The sequence below is a fragment of the Idiotropiscis lumnitzeri genome, chromosome 12, assembly GCF_059441095.1.
Source record: "Idiotropiscis lumnitzeri isolate Australia: NSW breed Sydney's pygmy pipehorse chromosome 12, RoL_Ilum_1.0, whole genome shotgun sequence".
Lineage (NCBI taxonomy): Eukaryota > Metazoa > Chordata > Actinopteri > Syngnathiformes > Syngnathidae > Idiotropiscis > Idiotropiscis lumnitzeri.
The window spans coordinates 19,976,051-19,991,817 of NC_142402.1; the positions used below are offsets into that span (position 1 = coordinate 19,976,051).

At 43.1% G+C, this 15,767-nt stretch overlaps 1 protein-coding gene across 5 annotated transcripts in view; it reads right to left on the minus strand.

Moving 5' to 3' along the window:
• The window catches only part of asic1c (acid-sensing (proton-gated) ion channel 1c), a 54,634-nt gene that overhangs the window by 25,745 nt on the left and 13,122 nt on the right, over positions 1-15,767 (minus strand). The window contains exon 1 of one of the 5 annotated variants that reach the window (XM_088310644.1): positions 593-1,150. The exons of the other annotated variants lie outside the window; for them this stretch is intronic. Within the exon in view, the coding sequence (XP_088166770.1) occupies positions 593-1,117 (525 nt within the window). The 5' untranslated portion in view covers positions 1,118-1,150. Of the gene's footprint in view, positions 1-592; positions 1,151-15,767 lie in introns of those variants that run through there. 5 annotated transcript variants of the gene reach the window in all.

Sequence of the window (15,767 nt, forward strand, 5' to 3'; positions counted from 1 at the left end):
AATGAATGCTTTAAATTATTAAAATAGACGCCTCCCTTTTCACAGTTTTGTCACACTCGTCAACACATTTTTTATTATTATTTTTTTTAAATCATAGATGCAAGTCAACTTTTCCAGATGATTATTGATTTCCGACTCTGCCCTTGCTTTTTCTCCAACGCATCAGGTTTTTGTAATAATAAAATTAAAACTAAAATAAAATAAAACAAACTATAAAATAAAATAAAATAAAATAAAATAAAAACAAAAAAATAGTAATATTTATGAATTAAGGGTTATGTTCAGCAACAGGTTAATTTTCATTTCTGAAACCTCTCGTTGCAACATTTAGGATGAGGCCACATTATTCCAAAATATCGGCGTGCCGACAATGATGTATGCATCTACTTTTATGTTATGCAGGCTACGTGACAAATGACTTCCGTCCGACACTTTGCCACATTTTTTTCACCATCGTCTCTTTAACGTATCACCAGATTTTTTGCCAACCCAGCCTCTCTCACGCCACCTCCGCCGGAGTAGACTCCAACTCCCCCCGCCACAGTGTGCAAGCGGTCTAAAACAGATGGATGGCGTTGTCCGTCCTACTTACTGTGGTAAAGTTCTCGGGCCCGCAGTCTTTGCCTCGGTATTTGCAGTCCAGCAACATTTCCTCAATGTTATGACTGGTTCTCTGCACAAACTCCAGCATATTAAAAGTCTTGCTGGGAAAAAACTTGCTGTTGTCCGTGGGTTGCCCTAAGGCAGCCATGAAGTCATCGAAATCCCCTTGCTCCACACCCAAGAGCCCGGCCATCCAGAAGATGTCATTCCGACGAATTTGGGACTTGCGGAAGCTGTTGTAGTTACACAAAGTGATGGCGGGAAAATACATGAGGGGGCTGTCCATCTCATCCAGGATGGTGACATGAGGGGAGTTGGAATACTCGATCACGCGGTCAGCCACTTGGTAGAGGAAGATGGAGAGGGAGGAGCAGAATGCGCCGGCCCAAAGCAGCCGGCGGAGGGTCACCCCGCCAGGTAGGAAGATATGGCTCAGACCGTGCAGGGAACAGTTGGCTCCGAAAACCGTGATATCCGACGGCGGACGCGGCGCGTCTTCCTCCTGGGCTCCCATTTTCACGTGTTGACCGGGGACGGTCTTTCGAGAATGGCGGCCCACCGGATGCTCGTCCAGGCGGAGTGGTGCAGTCGACACCAATGCGCAAGGGCTCGGGCGGGTTTGGCTCTGGTTTCTTCTTCGCACCCAAAGGAGGGGAAGGGCTTGGATGTCCGGAGTGCGGAAGAGGCCAAGGGATGGTTATACCAGCCAATCCATACTGAGATGGGAGATTGGCGCATTGGGTGGAATAGATCGGGTTTCACTTGGGAAGCAAACGCGGATCCTTCACGGGATTGACAAGGACGCGCTAAATATGTCATTGCAAAAAGTGAAGCGTATTTTATTTTATCCATACATATTTTTTTTTTCATCATGATTTATGAGAGAATCAAGGGATGCTGAGCAATTAAAAAGTGGAGGAAATCAAATCAAGCTCGTGTGCTATTGGCATTAAAACAGAACTGGTCAATTTTTCTTCATCACTAATCGGCTTCTGGGAAATCTGGAAGGAAGTTGTTGTTTAAAAATTGATTCGACACTTTCATTCAGTCTCGTGAGAGACGATATGCTTTTTTCACGGCCGATGCCGATTATTGGAAGTCGTGGAGGCCGATGACCGATATTTCAAGCCGATATTCATTTCTTGAAAAAAGGCGTCAAATGGTGTCCATTTTTCTTCTGGCAACACAAGCCAGCTGAATTCTGATTGGATTAAAAACTCTCACCTAAAAAGAAATACGATCACGATTTCTTGATTTTTGGTTATGTTCGGCCAGCACAGCCCGCCCACCACTGCTCGATATAGAAATGTTGTTATTTCCACAACATCAACACCAATCGGGTTTCATCGAAAGCAGCTTCAACAGATATTATGTGAGTTTTATGCCTCGTGAGCACTTCTCTGCAATTAATAAGCTTGAGGAATTTGCAATTTGAGTACCCGATAGCGCCTCTGCGGGCTGGAAGGACTTTGGATGTCAAGACGCATGTCGGGATTACAGATTTTTTTTTTTTCTCTTTCCCAGAGAACGCGGTGGCAAAGGTGCTCCCTTCTCATCTGCCACTTGGTATGCCAACTCCGTGTGGAGGAACGAGGGCGCACGGCAAGGAGGACGTGTAAAAAGGTAGCGTCAAAAATGCCACTTTCCCGCTGACGAAAGGTCACCTCCAGAGTGAGCGCCGGAAGGTTTCAGTCGCTGCTCTTCAGACTCTAATTACCGGCGCCGCCGGTTTGTTGGAGTGCATCTCAACCGGGATGCGGCTCTTCTACGAGCGTGTTTGCAACAAGGTTGCGCTGTTCTTCAATATTGACCAGCTTGGCGCTCGCCACTCAATTCACAAGAAGGTCACGAGTCAGACACATTGATGAGAGTCTGGATGCACAAAATTGTACTTTTTTTTTTTTTGTCCTTCATGTGGAAAGACAGAAAAGGAATCCGTTATCCAAATATCCGTGTGTGAATCCGACGTCAGCGTATTACACGTCAGGTGTGACATCATCAATGATCGATGTTGTTCATAAAACATCCCCCAAAAGTAAATGGCGGGAAATTGGCTTCCTGCCAGCGCAACTGCAAGCGACTGCATATGCAGGCAGTTCTCGCTTCGTAAGGTGACATTTCAAGGCTTCGAACCCGTGATCACGTGACCACACATAGCACGCTCGCTTGCCAGCGTTTGTGGCTTAGAAATGGTTTCCATAAAAAGATTTCTGATAATTATGACTTCACTAATGCATTTATGGAGATTTGTGGTGTGCTACGGGGATGTAACGACTTTCAAATTCGGGGTTACACACAGAGAAAAAAAAAAAAAAAAAGTTCAGAGGATCTCACTTGATTTCGACGACCGATGGCACCAAAAACACACCTGTGGTGAATTAAAAAAAAAAAAACACCTGCCGCTAATCAAAACTTAAGTGAAATCGCATCGATCATTAAATACTAACTAAATATGAGAGCTCACAGGGGCATAGAACATTCGTTAAAAAAGAAAATCTTGAGGTCATTTGCATTCAAACCGACAAACTTGTTGTGTTATGTTATGTTGCCAAGGCAACGGCGCTTTATTGATATTGTGCATTTCATGCACGCGGTAACTCAAAATGCTTCACAAAATCTAAAAGCATTCAGCAACGCAAAATTAAATAAATAAAAATAGATATATCGATACATACGCGCACACATATGGAACAAAAGCAAAAACAGGTGATCCACCGTCTCTGACTGAGGTGCCTGCAAAGTCTCGTCATGAATTCCGAAATCCAAAGACAGAGAGAGACAGCCTGAAAGTGTGAAAGTGCTGAGCTGACATGTTGATGTCACGACACATTGCACTTCAATCGGCCTCAATGAGATAATGACGAAGACGTATGCAAATGATCTCATTAAAATGCCGCGGGGGGGGGAAGCAGAATGCTCAATTCACACTCCACCCAGCAGACAACGTACCGGCGCTCGCTTTATGCGCACGAAATGCTAACAGAGGAGCCTGTTGACACCGTAAATGCCTAAAAACAAATTTCAGCTATTATTTTTTACGGGGAAAGTGCCCGTAAGTTATTTCCATTTTTTTTTGTTGCTTTTCTGTGTGGAAAGTGATCCATTGTGTCAACTTATGCGGGGTATACATTCTTAGATACTATTCTGTCATATGGCAGGCGACGGTTGCATTAATTGGTTTAATATTTCAACGTATTGACAGATGAACATCAGTTGAAATATTCTGGGTATCCTTTGAAATTTGGTGAAATGGCACAAAAGAGGCTCAAATAGCATCTAAAAAGTATCAAAAAGGTTTTTATAATATTAATGAATATATTTTGATTAGCTAACAGATTTGAACAAATACATTTTCAAATAGTTTCAGAAATTTTATTTCGTTTTTCTTCCACATCAGTAGCCAAACTATTAAGCATCAAAACAAACAATTTGAAAAAACACAATTTCATCAGTGTACAATTTTTGCTAAATTGGCCCAATGTACAAATACCCTAAAAAAAATGTCTTATTTCTATTTTTGCATTTCCAAAAGATTCCGTGGCCAATTAAATTGCAAATGAACATGATCCGCTCCTTTAAAAAAATTATTTGAAAAAAATCCAAAAGAAGACACCCCAGCAGAAACTGCCAAGACACGTTCATCACGAGCGTCACGTGAAAATGGCTTCAATCAACGTCATTCTTTTTTTCATCGTGACTCTCAGTGAGCAAGACCGAAGGCTGCCTCGCAACCACTCCAGATCGATGGCGAGGCGGAAATGTAAGTTTCTGTCGGGACTCGGCATGTGACGCTTTGTGTATCGCGTTATGACAGAATGCCTCCCGTGTTGGATTTGAAAGGCCGATTCCAGGATGACAGCTCTTCAACGGGAACTAGCGAAAGAATTCCAGCTGCCGCGCAGCCGTCAAAGTATTCACGTTGACGATAAACGCTGGCGAAAACGAGGCCTTTTGCGTTCAAAAGATCCCTAAAAAATAAACTAAACATGGCCGCCTGGAAAACGTCGTGATGACGCAGCGCAGGATAACATCCCCAGTGGGCTGTCGTCAGCGACTGATTATTTTCCACGAAATGTACGACAAGCTTGTCCCTGGCGCTGATTGAAGCTTTATAGCGGCTAGTTGATGTTATCACCCAAGGTCGGAGCATATGTAAACTGCGCTTTGCAGGCAATTTCAGGAAGAGTTTTTTTTTTTTTTTTTCTCCCAGTGCTCTGACATGAAGAATACAGAGACCAGAGTTGAATTTATGGCCTTATAAATCGTGTCCACTGGGAATCTTCCCATTCATAAACAGTGAATCATGCCGCTTCGAACACTCCATTTTGTTGACGACAAGCAGCCGTGAAATAATTGCTTAAATTTAAGAAAATTTTTAAATCCATGGCTCCGATTTCGCTTGGCTCTTTGTTTCATCCGAGGTGAGTGAATAATTGCGCATTTGAATCGACTGAGACTGACAAAAATTATTTGACGATGATTTGTGACGTCATTTTGAGTCGTTAGCAAGTGACAAAATGGCCGCCCTCAAAGCTGGATAAAAAAACGGGTGGATATTTTTGATTAACTCATTTACTGCCATTGACGGCGAAGGACGTCTTAGATCCTTTTTTTTTTTTTTTTTAATCCGCTGGTAGTGAATTGAGTCAATTCATATTCCGCAGAAACATTATTAAATCTGACAAGTGAGGTCGCATTGAACATAAAATTGTAAAAAAAAAAAAAAAAAAAAAGGCTTGAGTTGACCTCCCCTTTAAAGAGAAAATCTATTTGAGGGCGGTGTTTTGTGTCTTCAGTTCCAATTGACATGATTTCTTCCGTGGAAAAACTGAATCCAATTAAAATGAAATGTCCGCCGGAGCCACGGAACAGATTGCATTCGACCTTAGCGAAGCAATAAATATCGCAACGCTGTCCTATTATAATGAATAAACATCTCTCGCCATACCTTCACCGCAATTTAAGCGTGATGCGATGTGTCGTCACTGAGTAATCGCCGTGTGGAAGGCAGCGCCGATTCAAGTCGATTTGACAAGTAATCATTCATGAAGCAACAAAAAATTACAAACTGGCCATTGGAAATCATTCTACTTTTATTGCTTATAAAAAAAAAAAACGGTGATGGATTGTCACCAAAATTCACGTGGACATCCCTACCTATGACAACTTCAACATATCAAAAGGAAGAACATCTTTGTGGCTGATGTACATGTGGACGTGAGCAGAAGTACAGAGAATATCCGAAATAGACGCTGACAACTTCATGAATTGGCTGCAAACGTGATTAGAGACTAGTCAACTGGTCGACAAGTCAACTCACCGTCTCAACCCCGAGTGTGTGTACACTTGTTTTATGTGCCTAATCCTTGACTGTGTACCTCGGGGTAGGTTCCAGCTCACTTGGACATAAAATGGATGAACTAGTGAATAGAGGCACTTTCAAGGCTTGTACTCTAATCCCAGATCCCAGTTTTACTCGGATCGGTCAGACTGCAGCTCAAATATCGACCCATGTGAGGACTAGCGCTACAAAATACAGATGGAGGGCCAGCCATTTTTGTATTGTGTGTGCGATGAAGCTTCCATGACTACTTTTTCGACTGGCTCTTTAACAAGCTCTCCTGCGTGCCCCACAGCTACATCTCGACTGTGCCAGCTAGCGACTGAGTAACCACAAATTGTCTTCCCCCTCCCATAGGCGCTACAGTCTCCTACACTTGGGCTTAAGAGAGCCGCTTGGCCACGTAAAACGGTGACAAGGTGCTTCAACGAGGATGCGAAACGCAGATGGCATTAAAAGGTATTTGTTAGCCAACACAGTAAAATGGCTCTCAAATTTCACAAAGGAGGTTTTGCCGTAATCAAAAAGATAGATCAACTTTAGCGTTAGGCTACTCATGTCATTATTAGCACACCTGTGCGGTGTGCTAACGGCGACGCTAAGCTAGGAGGGGCAAAGTCACAAATTCAATGGGAGTGGAAGGCGGGAAAACAAAAAGAACAAGCATGTCGGTGGCGTACAACGGCAGACAAATGTTGAAATATAAAGTAAAAATATTTGGGGTGTCTTGTTTCAAATTTTACATGCTGTTAGCAAACGCTTTGGCATTGACAAAAAAAAAGTAACCACATTCAAATCAGATGACAAATTAGTAAGTTATGACGTATTTTCAGTGTAATTTTTCAATTTGATGAGAAATTCGCTCTTGCCAATATGGCCGCCACGGTTAGCCATGCTGCTACAGCGTGCTAGCATATAGCTGTGATTATTGCTAATAACGCTACTTATGCTAATCAAAGGCCGGTATTTTGGGGTCATGAAGTCTAGTAAAGAAATTGTCACCATGCGAGTGTTCATGTCGATTGTTCGTGGCGAATGCGACGGATTTTCACGTAGAATTATTCAACTGAGCAGGAAATTAGCAAAAGGGAATTGTCAGCTTTAAACTGATATCCCAGCGTGACAATGGCAAAATAATGAGATGAGAGATCGCTTTTGATGTATTTTGGTGACTTTTTTTTTTTTTTTTTTTTATAAATGAAAGTGTTAGAAATCTGTTTGTTTGCTGTGTAAAATGATCCCAACTGGCGGCAAGTGTCCACGTCCATTATGCCGTATTTTTTGGCACACATTTTGAACTGTTTGTGAACAAACCTGACCGAGTCGCGTTCCAAAGTCTGCGTCTGACTAATGGCATGATGAATACGGCGCTGTTAAACCCCGATAACAATGCGAGCGCCTGCCATCAAAGTGCAACTGGCGAGCCACAAATCATCACGTGAGCTCCCACAAACAAGCTATTTATTATCTATCCCAATCCAGATCTGCTCCCGTCAACAGCCGTGGCCGTGGCAGCATTATAGACTTGGTGCCTTGCTTCATGGCACATCCGCACTGCTGTCTCATTCCCTTTGTTTTCCGTACCAGGTCACAAAGCTGCCACCTTCCGCTTGCCCCCCCCCCCCCCCCCTGGCTCCAAGCCGCTTGTGCCAATCATTGCCTGGAAGCAGCCGAGGGAGTGGCGTTCGCGGATGGTCGCTCAAACATTTCTGACACGTGAATTTAAAGTTAATTTGGATTCACTCAGCTGGGAGATGACCGAGTGTACGAGCCACTGGCACATGGCAATTGAAGAGGACTTGGCTTTCCACCTTCTTACTCTCCATCCTCAAGCCTCCATGACTGATAGCAGACAGAGCAGGAGCACCAACAAGTCTGCTCGCCCTGATAAATGCTCTCGAGGCTCGCTACTAACTGCGGCGGCCGTGTGCGTCGCGGCGGCCCCCGTGAAGCATGTTTATAATTTACGCAGCGTCATTTTGCCTGGCGCCGCAATCACTCCTCATCTTTGAACGCCGCCGACTCGCATTGACGAGGTGCATTGGTGCCATTGCTTCAAACCGGTGTCGGTACTAGATGTGGACGGGGCCCTTCAGTAGCCTTCGCGTCTGCTGATGACGTCACGCGTTTTCATATATTTATGTATTATATTTTTTATATGTTTGTCACCCCTGTTTGTTACATTTTTATGTTCAGAGTTACTAAATATCAATTGAAAATTAATAAAGTACATTTACTGCTACTTTTGCGAGTGTCCTCTGTGTGCTTGTCAAAGACGTCACGTCAATGTTCCGTTGCTTTGGGAATCAGACTGGCTAAGGGTCGGAGGGAAAACACGGGAATGTTTAATTAAGAAATATTTCACACTATATACAGTCTCACAGCCCGAGAGAACTACTGCATTGTTGCAAGTTCGGAAGAAGAATCGTTAACGTTCCACTGCTGTCGAAGCAGCGGCTTCTCGGGGCACAGGCGGAAGTGACGTAAGAGCTGACGCGCCAACGTGGCGGCAATGCAGTTATTTTTTATTTAGCGAATCAAAATATGCAACTAAAACAGCCAGGGGTAAAAATAAATACTGAGGCAAAGAAATCTATTTGAAAAGTACGTGTTAAGCGTGACGTCATTAGCAAGCGCTCCGAAGGACCCCGACCACATCGAGCAACCCGTCCACATCTCGTACCGAAACCGGCCCGTGTACTCGGGGCGGTTTACTTTGCAGACTCTTTGTACACAAACCACAAAGCCAATGAATCAGAACACATTGAACCACTGCTCATTTTACTGATCAATTAAACTTGAGATCTCTTAGTACTCGCATTTATTACGCAACGGCTGCTAGTGTGCGTCCTCGGGGTGAGAGAGAAGAGAGGATTAGGTCCATTTCAATACGAGCCAGCGCAATGATGGCCGCAATCTGATTGATGAGGGGAGGGGGGTGACTTTAGCCTCGGGGCTGCAGCTTTTTAATTTGCAGAGGATCATTAGCGGGAGAAGGCTCACGCTTGTCGCCCCGGAAGGGGAGGACGGTAAGCAAATGGATGCAGAACAACGAAGGCTCGCTTCATCCAACCAATCGGGAGCTTGCTGGCACTCTGAAAGCTGCTCACATGAGGAATTTACCCAGTAAGATACAATTAGGAATGTAAACAAGAGCTAGCCAAATTCAATACGTTTCCTCGATTGAACCTTGGTAAAATTGCGTCGCTTTACTGAGGTACAACGATGCGCTTAAAGTTTTCACTTAACAAATGGACTTTTTTTGGGGGGGGGGTACATTTTTAAAGGATTTATTTATTACCTTATTATAAGACCTCGAGGGGGAATACAACTTACATTCTGCTAGTCAGTTTTAATTAATTTACAAGTTTTTAAATGATTAGTTTTTATTTTTTTCCAATTTATTCATTTTTCTTAGTTATGGTATGTTTTTTTTTTTTATATGAAGTGTTTGTCAAGTTCAAGACTAAAAAAAAAAAAAAGCCACAAAGTGTTGCATAATAAATTTGGAACCAGCAGCAATACAAACGGAGTGAAGCGCCATACATTGTGTGCGCGTTCAATCTCCCGCCCACGCGGCCTGCGATTTGTGTGGGCACGGAATACGAAGCTGGGGCTCTCTGTACCTCGCTCTGTCGTGTACATTGAGACGTGCAAACGGCGCTAAGCGCTTCTCACCAGGTTGAAATATATATTTGTAACTTGCTCTTCTTTCGATAAGTGACTGTAAGGTAGGCTTTTTATGATCCCACTTTTTTTTTCCACATTTTTTTTCCCGCCCCCCAAAAAAGAAATCAAGGGAAGAATAAGATCAAGGGCTACACGGTAATTGCGTGACGTCACAGATGGATTCATACTCGTTCAAAAATGCTCTATTAAGGATATTCTATCAAACTTTGTGGGTTGTTGTATACAAAATGATGCAATTTTCTGTCTGGTTTTATCAAAAATGACCTAATTTTTTGACTTGTTTTGTGCAAAACAACCCACAAAGTGATCAAATTGACTCAATTCATGAGCTTTGGCCTGTATGCTAATTTTGACCATTTTTTGGAATTCTTTTTTTTTTAAAGGGGAAGTTAACCCTATGTAGGCCCGCTAGTCGAAACATGATATTCGGATTAATTTGGCGTTAGTGTAATATGAATTAAGCAGTAAAATCCATCCTTTTTTTTCCCGTCTCCGGGGGCGGCCGCTTGTAGTCGACTAAAAAAATCAAAATTCAATGAATAAATTGATAGTGGAGACGTGTACGCGTGGCTTAAAAAAAAGAATTCAAATCCAGCACTTCATACAAACACGAAACAGCAATGCTCGTACAACATGAGCGAGGTCGAGGCCCGCTGACATTTTGGGTTGCTACTTTGGAACGCGCAAGGTCAGCAGGCAATGCAAACGACGCGACTGCTCAATTTCGGAAAAAATCATTTGCGAGGCGGTCAGCTATTGTGTGATTTGAGGTGAGCTGAAAATTCCAAGATCAATTGACATCACTTGAACGTTACGATGACAAGAAGCTGTTAGCTGATTAACTGGAGGTGTAATTGCAAAGGAAGAGTGATTCAGTGGAACAACGTTTTCCCCCGTTTTGCCATCAGTGTAAAAGGCTGCGTTCTAAAGCCAGTGAGCTATTTATAGAAACATGTCAATGGGCAGGCTGTTGATTTAACGCTTGGAGCGAATCATCTGGGATTGATTCCAAAGGAATTTCTTTGCACGTGGGAAAAGCAGCGCAATTTTGTGTAATGAGAGGACGTCGCGCAGATCAGTCGTCTTCATGAGGAAACTTAAATTAAGCAGAAGCATGGAATTGCCTTTTGAGCCGAACGCTCCCGATGCTGACGTGCAATATGATTTTGACGGCAGTGCATCGTCACCGTGTTTATTGTTCTTCTTCCGACAAATTAATAGCGTCTATGTGTGTGTGTGTGTGTGTGTGTGTGTGTGCATTCAGGAAAAATGTCTTTTCAAGCCCACGGCAACGTCATATGAACATTTTGTAGGGAAATTCCTCAGTAGGATGTGACCGAGCTCCGCAAGTAAAATAAAATTCCACAGCGCCAGTCGGCATCGGATGATGACGGCTGCTGAGTCACGAGCTGTGTAAACAATAATTTCCAAAGCTTTTGAGCAGAGAGGTCTGATGATCAGGTGTTTTGAGCTCAATTATGCTGAGGGGAGAAAAAAAAAATAAGTGAGGAGGTGGATGAGTCAGTGTACCTTCCGGGATAATGAAGCGATGAACAAAATGCAAGGTCTTGACATGCATATGAAGCCAGCTACAAATATTTTGTGTGATTAGAAAGTCACACTGTTTAGCAGCGGTGTTATGAATTTTTAAAATTGTTATTGTACAGGAGGAGGCGGCTTTATTTCATGACAACTAAACTTACTTCAGCTACATTTTTGCTGTTAGCATAAAAAAATGTTATGGAGAGTTTGCATTTCATGTTCAGTGTTTTTTTATTTTTTAATAAAAATGTAAAACTAATTATGGGGTTGGTTTGGCAAATTTTTGGGTCTACCGTTTGCATATCAGGGAAAAAAACAGCTTGTTTAAATGTCATTGCTGACTTTAAAAGCAGCACTGATTGATGCATGGACAGAAATCCGCTTTTATTTGGGGGGGGGGGCGCGCTCCTCCAAAATTGGCGAGCAATTTGTGGCTTTGGGCCTCCCTGCACTTTCAACATGCGCCACAAGATGGCGCCAAAGCACAACTTTCATATTAGACGTGGTTTTGGCATCAGCACAAAAACAGCAATTTGGCAAGATAGCCCCCCCCCCCCCCGTCTTTTTCACACATCAAATTCAGACTATTGGTCGTGATAAAGGCAACAAAAGACTGACTCACACTGCCACTTTGTTAAACCCACACTTTCGACAGACCATCAGGGAAAAAAATAAAAAATAACCTGCGGTTAAAAAGCCACTCACTAAATCACGTGTTACGCCCCAAAGCCAAGCCAGCAAAACAACCCCCCGAAGCTGCAATAATAGTTGGAAAAATGCGATGGGTGAAATAACAGTCTCGAAAAGCGCGAGGAGGGAGGAAATAAGGGGGGGGGGTCAGCCGCACACTCGACCAGCTCCAGCAGGAGCCTCTCACTCCATCGCCGCTGCACCAGTGAACACGTCGCCTCGACGGGAGGGAAGCGTTATCAATCAAACGCCGCGCCACTGACAACGCCGCCTTTCAGTCCCTTAGGGAAAAGGCGGCAACTGCTGACAAGAAATGTAACAAAACATCAACAAAATGAAGCAAATAAGTACATCAAGAGTCCCTGCTGGTACCAGTGGGGACGCTCGCCTCCAGTGATGAACAAAAAGCCCGCAGTTTCCAACAGAATGAGAAAGTCCTCCAAGACGCGTGACGTTCTAGTACTGACATACATGTTCAGAGATTTGGTCTTTTACAAGGGTACGGACATAAGGTCAGTCGAATATTTGATACGTGCATGGCCCACCGATCAATTCATTAACTGCCATTGACGGCTAAAGACGTCAAAGAGCCTTTTTTTTTTTTTTTTTTTTTTACTTGGCTAGTAGCAAATGAGTTAATTCTCCTAAAAACAACATTTTTTTCTCTCAATTGCCATTAATTTTTTTTTAATCTATTGATTTCATTCTACCCATTTTTCTTGAAAATTTGGTGGGTTTACAAAAAAACTACTAATGTAAAAAAAGGCAAATATATGCAAAATTTAAGCAGGAAATTTTTAGACAGCATTTGAACGATGCCAAATCCAAACTTTCACACTAAATTTGTTGAAATGTCACGCGTGTACTTATTGTGAGTAGTGCCCTCGAGATGATTAACAATGCTCACCACATACGGCAACCATCAAGGTTATAATATTTGGCGGCGTTTCATTCTGGTTAGTTTTTATTTTGTTTCTATTTGCATTTTTCAATTTTCATAATTTTTTAAGCTAGTTTGTTAGTTTTTTTAAATGTTTTATTTTATTTTTGTTTTATTAGTTTGAGTATTAGTTTTAATATTTTTGTAATATATAGCGTATTCGTCAAGTGCAAGATTACATATTATGCAATTCACTCAAGTCATTATATTCTATTGTTGATATTTTTCAATCCCAAGTCCAGCAAGACTCCGAAGTCCACTGACACTTAAGCGTTCGTACATCACACTTAAAACCGGCCGAATAATGAGCAGCGACGCGAAAGGAAACCATTAACAATCTCACAGAATGGATAGCAGCATCATTCTCTTTAAGCAGGTCAAAGTTCACGTGACGTAACGGCGCAAATGGAACCAAGCAAACAGAAGCCGAAGACTCTCTGCCACTCAAGAACGCAAACGTTAAGTGAAACTGATAATGACTGGCGCCTCCTGAACGCTTCATTTACTCCTCTTGCCTTTTTTGTTTGTTTGTTTGTTTTTCATAAAAACTGACAGGTGGGATTTTAAATTGAAGGTTCAGGACAAGATGTGTTTCACGGTGTGTGTGTGTGTGTGTGTGTGTGTGTTGGATGATTTATATGCATGCGCGTGTGGGTGGCTGCCCGTCTATATGTACACAGATGAGTGGGTGGATTCACACATGCAGCAAGGGAAGGTGTTGAGAATATGTCAATGTGAGACGTGTGTGCATGTGTGTGTGCGTGCACGTGTGTATTTATTTATTCCCGAAGATTTGACCTTTCCCTATACCAGTCCCCAGAGAAATATCCTGAAAACTCAGACAGGGATCCAAACCACGGACGTCGTCTACGAATTTATGCAAACAACTTTATCTTGAAGATCATTTCTAGAATGGAGAGGGTGAATTTATGTGATCCTTCCGATGTTGATAATGTCGTCCTCAGCTGGCGAGATCATATTCGTATCCGAAGTGAAGAAGTAAACCCTTCACTGGCTTTAATTTTGTCCGGAACACAGTGAGTCATGGCGGCAAAAGTTTTTTTTTTTTTTTTTTTAAATGGGTCAGCCAGTATGGAGACAAACGGCAGGTGTAATCAGTCCCCAAATTTAAAAAAAATGACATAATTGCCTTCAGCATTTCAAAACGCCCGTCGCTATCGGGCCTCGCCGAACGCTTCGTGGTGATTGATGCGCGCCATTTTGTTCACTGAAAAGCACGGCGAGTAAACTCACGACGCTGGAAACGCTCTGACGAGACGCCAATCGGACTCCCATCGAGGCTTGGAAAGCAAATTGCAACAGCGTTGCCCGTTTTCATTCACAACTGCGCCAAGGTGAAATAATTCCACAGCAATTGATCAAAATGGCTTTCATGAAACGGCTAATGTGCGCAGACCAACCTGGTACAGCTGTCATGAGGGAAAGAAAGAAAATACCAGTGGTGGGCGGTCAAAGCCTTCAAGACCTTCTATGCTGGCCTCACATAATCAAAAAATCATCACTTTGATGTCGTATTATATCCGAGTGTTGAATTTTTTGGTGAGAGTTTTTATCCAATCAGAATTCAGCTCGCTCGCGTTGCCAGGCAGATTTCACAAAAGCAGTAGCTCGCGCTATTCGTCCGAGGCCTTCATATGAAATCGTGCGGGCGTCTCTTTGGTGTGAGCAAGGGAGCTTTTCCGGTTGATTGAAAGTTGCGATAGCCAATCAGATCACGAGTTGGTGACAGCGAGGCTTACGCTGAAGGTGATGAACGCGTTTTGTAATTGGATCCTCACTCATGAGGGGCAGCGCTATGCGGAATCAACACGCCCGGAAGTCGTAACGGGCGAGCGTTCGAAAATCTAAAATATATTCTTGCTTTTTTTTAAACGACAACGGCCGAAGGAGGGAAAAGTTTGGATTTAATTGCAGATACGCTTGCAAGGCCGTTTTCAAGGGAAGCGAGGTCGTCCAACACTGACTTCGTACTGCGTAAGTGTCTTTCTATATATTATTTTTCTGGTCGTGGTGTCATAAATGATGGTAATATGAGGAGGATTGATTCAAGTCGGACTTCCCCGAAGGCCTACGTGTGAAATGCACGGCCCGCCACAGTAAAATACATATCTAGAATTTTTATGAGACGTCCTATCCTTTTCCGCAAGCACCTAAAATGTTGTATCGTAGCGGCTGATTAATTCCCCCCTTGACGCCCTAAAAGCCGACAACAAAGCTTTGCCCTCTCAGCAGTTTCTTCTAAAGCGAGCCGGCGACGCCGCTGTCTGCAAGCGAGTGTGAACAATACGAAGGTCCAAGTGGCTGGAAAATTGGCAGCCATCGCAGACGCGAATTAATAGATGCAACAACGCCACGTGGACATCTGAGGGAAGGATCCAAAGCCAGTCGTCTTCTGATGCGCGTTGTCATGCCTGCGAATGTCGCGGACCGCTTCCATCTTTGGCTGCGCGCGAGCACGGCGCTCGGTCGAATGGTTCATCTATTTTGGTTGCATTCAAATGTCAGACGGAAAGACGGACAGCCGAGGCTTTTATATTAAAGACTTGCGGTGACAAAGCAGCAGTGCGTTACTCATCCACTCCGCCCGAGGCTTGCAAACTGGATAGGATAGGAAACGCTACGTCACGTTTACTTGGTTGATTTAATTGAGTAACACTTCCACGTTGGCAATTATTTCTAGTTTTTTTTAATGATGGACACAACTGTAACGTAGCATATTTAGACGGAGAGTTTTCTAACGTTTTTTTTTTTTTTTTGGGCAAAGGTGTCAAAGTTTGGCCTCCGGGCCGAATTGGGCCCGCAGTGTAATTATATTTGGCCCGCGAGGCTATACCAAACGATTTCTATATCGAGGTCTGTTTGAATGACTCTGCTTTGTGATTGTCTTTTATCAATCCTGTCAGAGCATTTTAAAAACACAAATAAATAAATAAAAAGGTA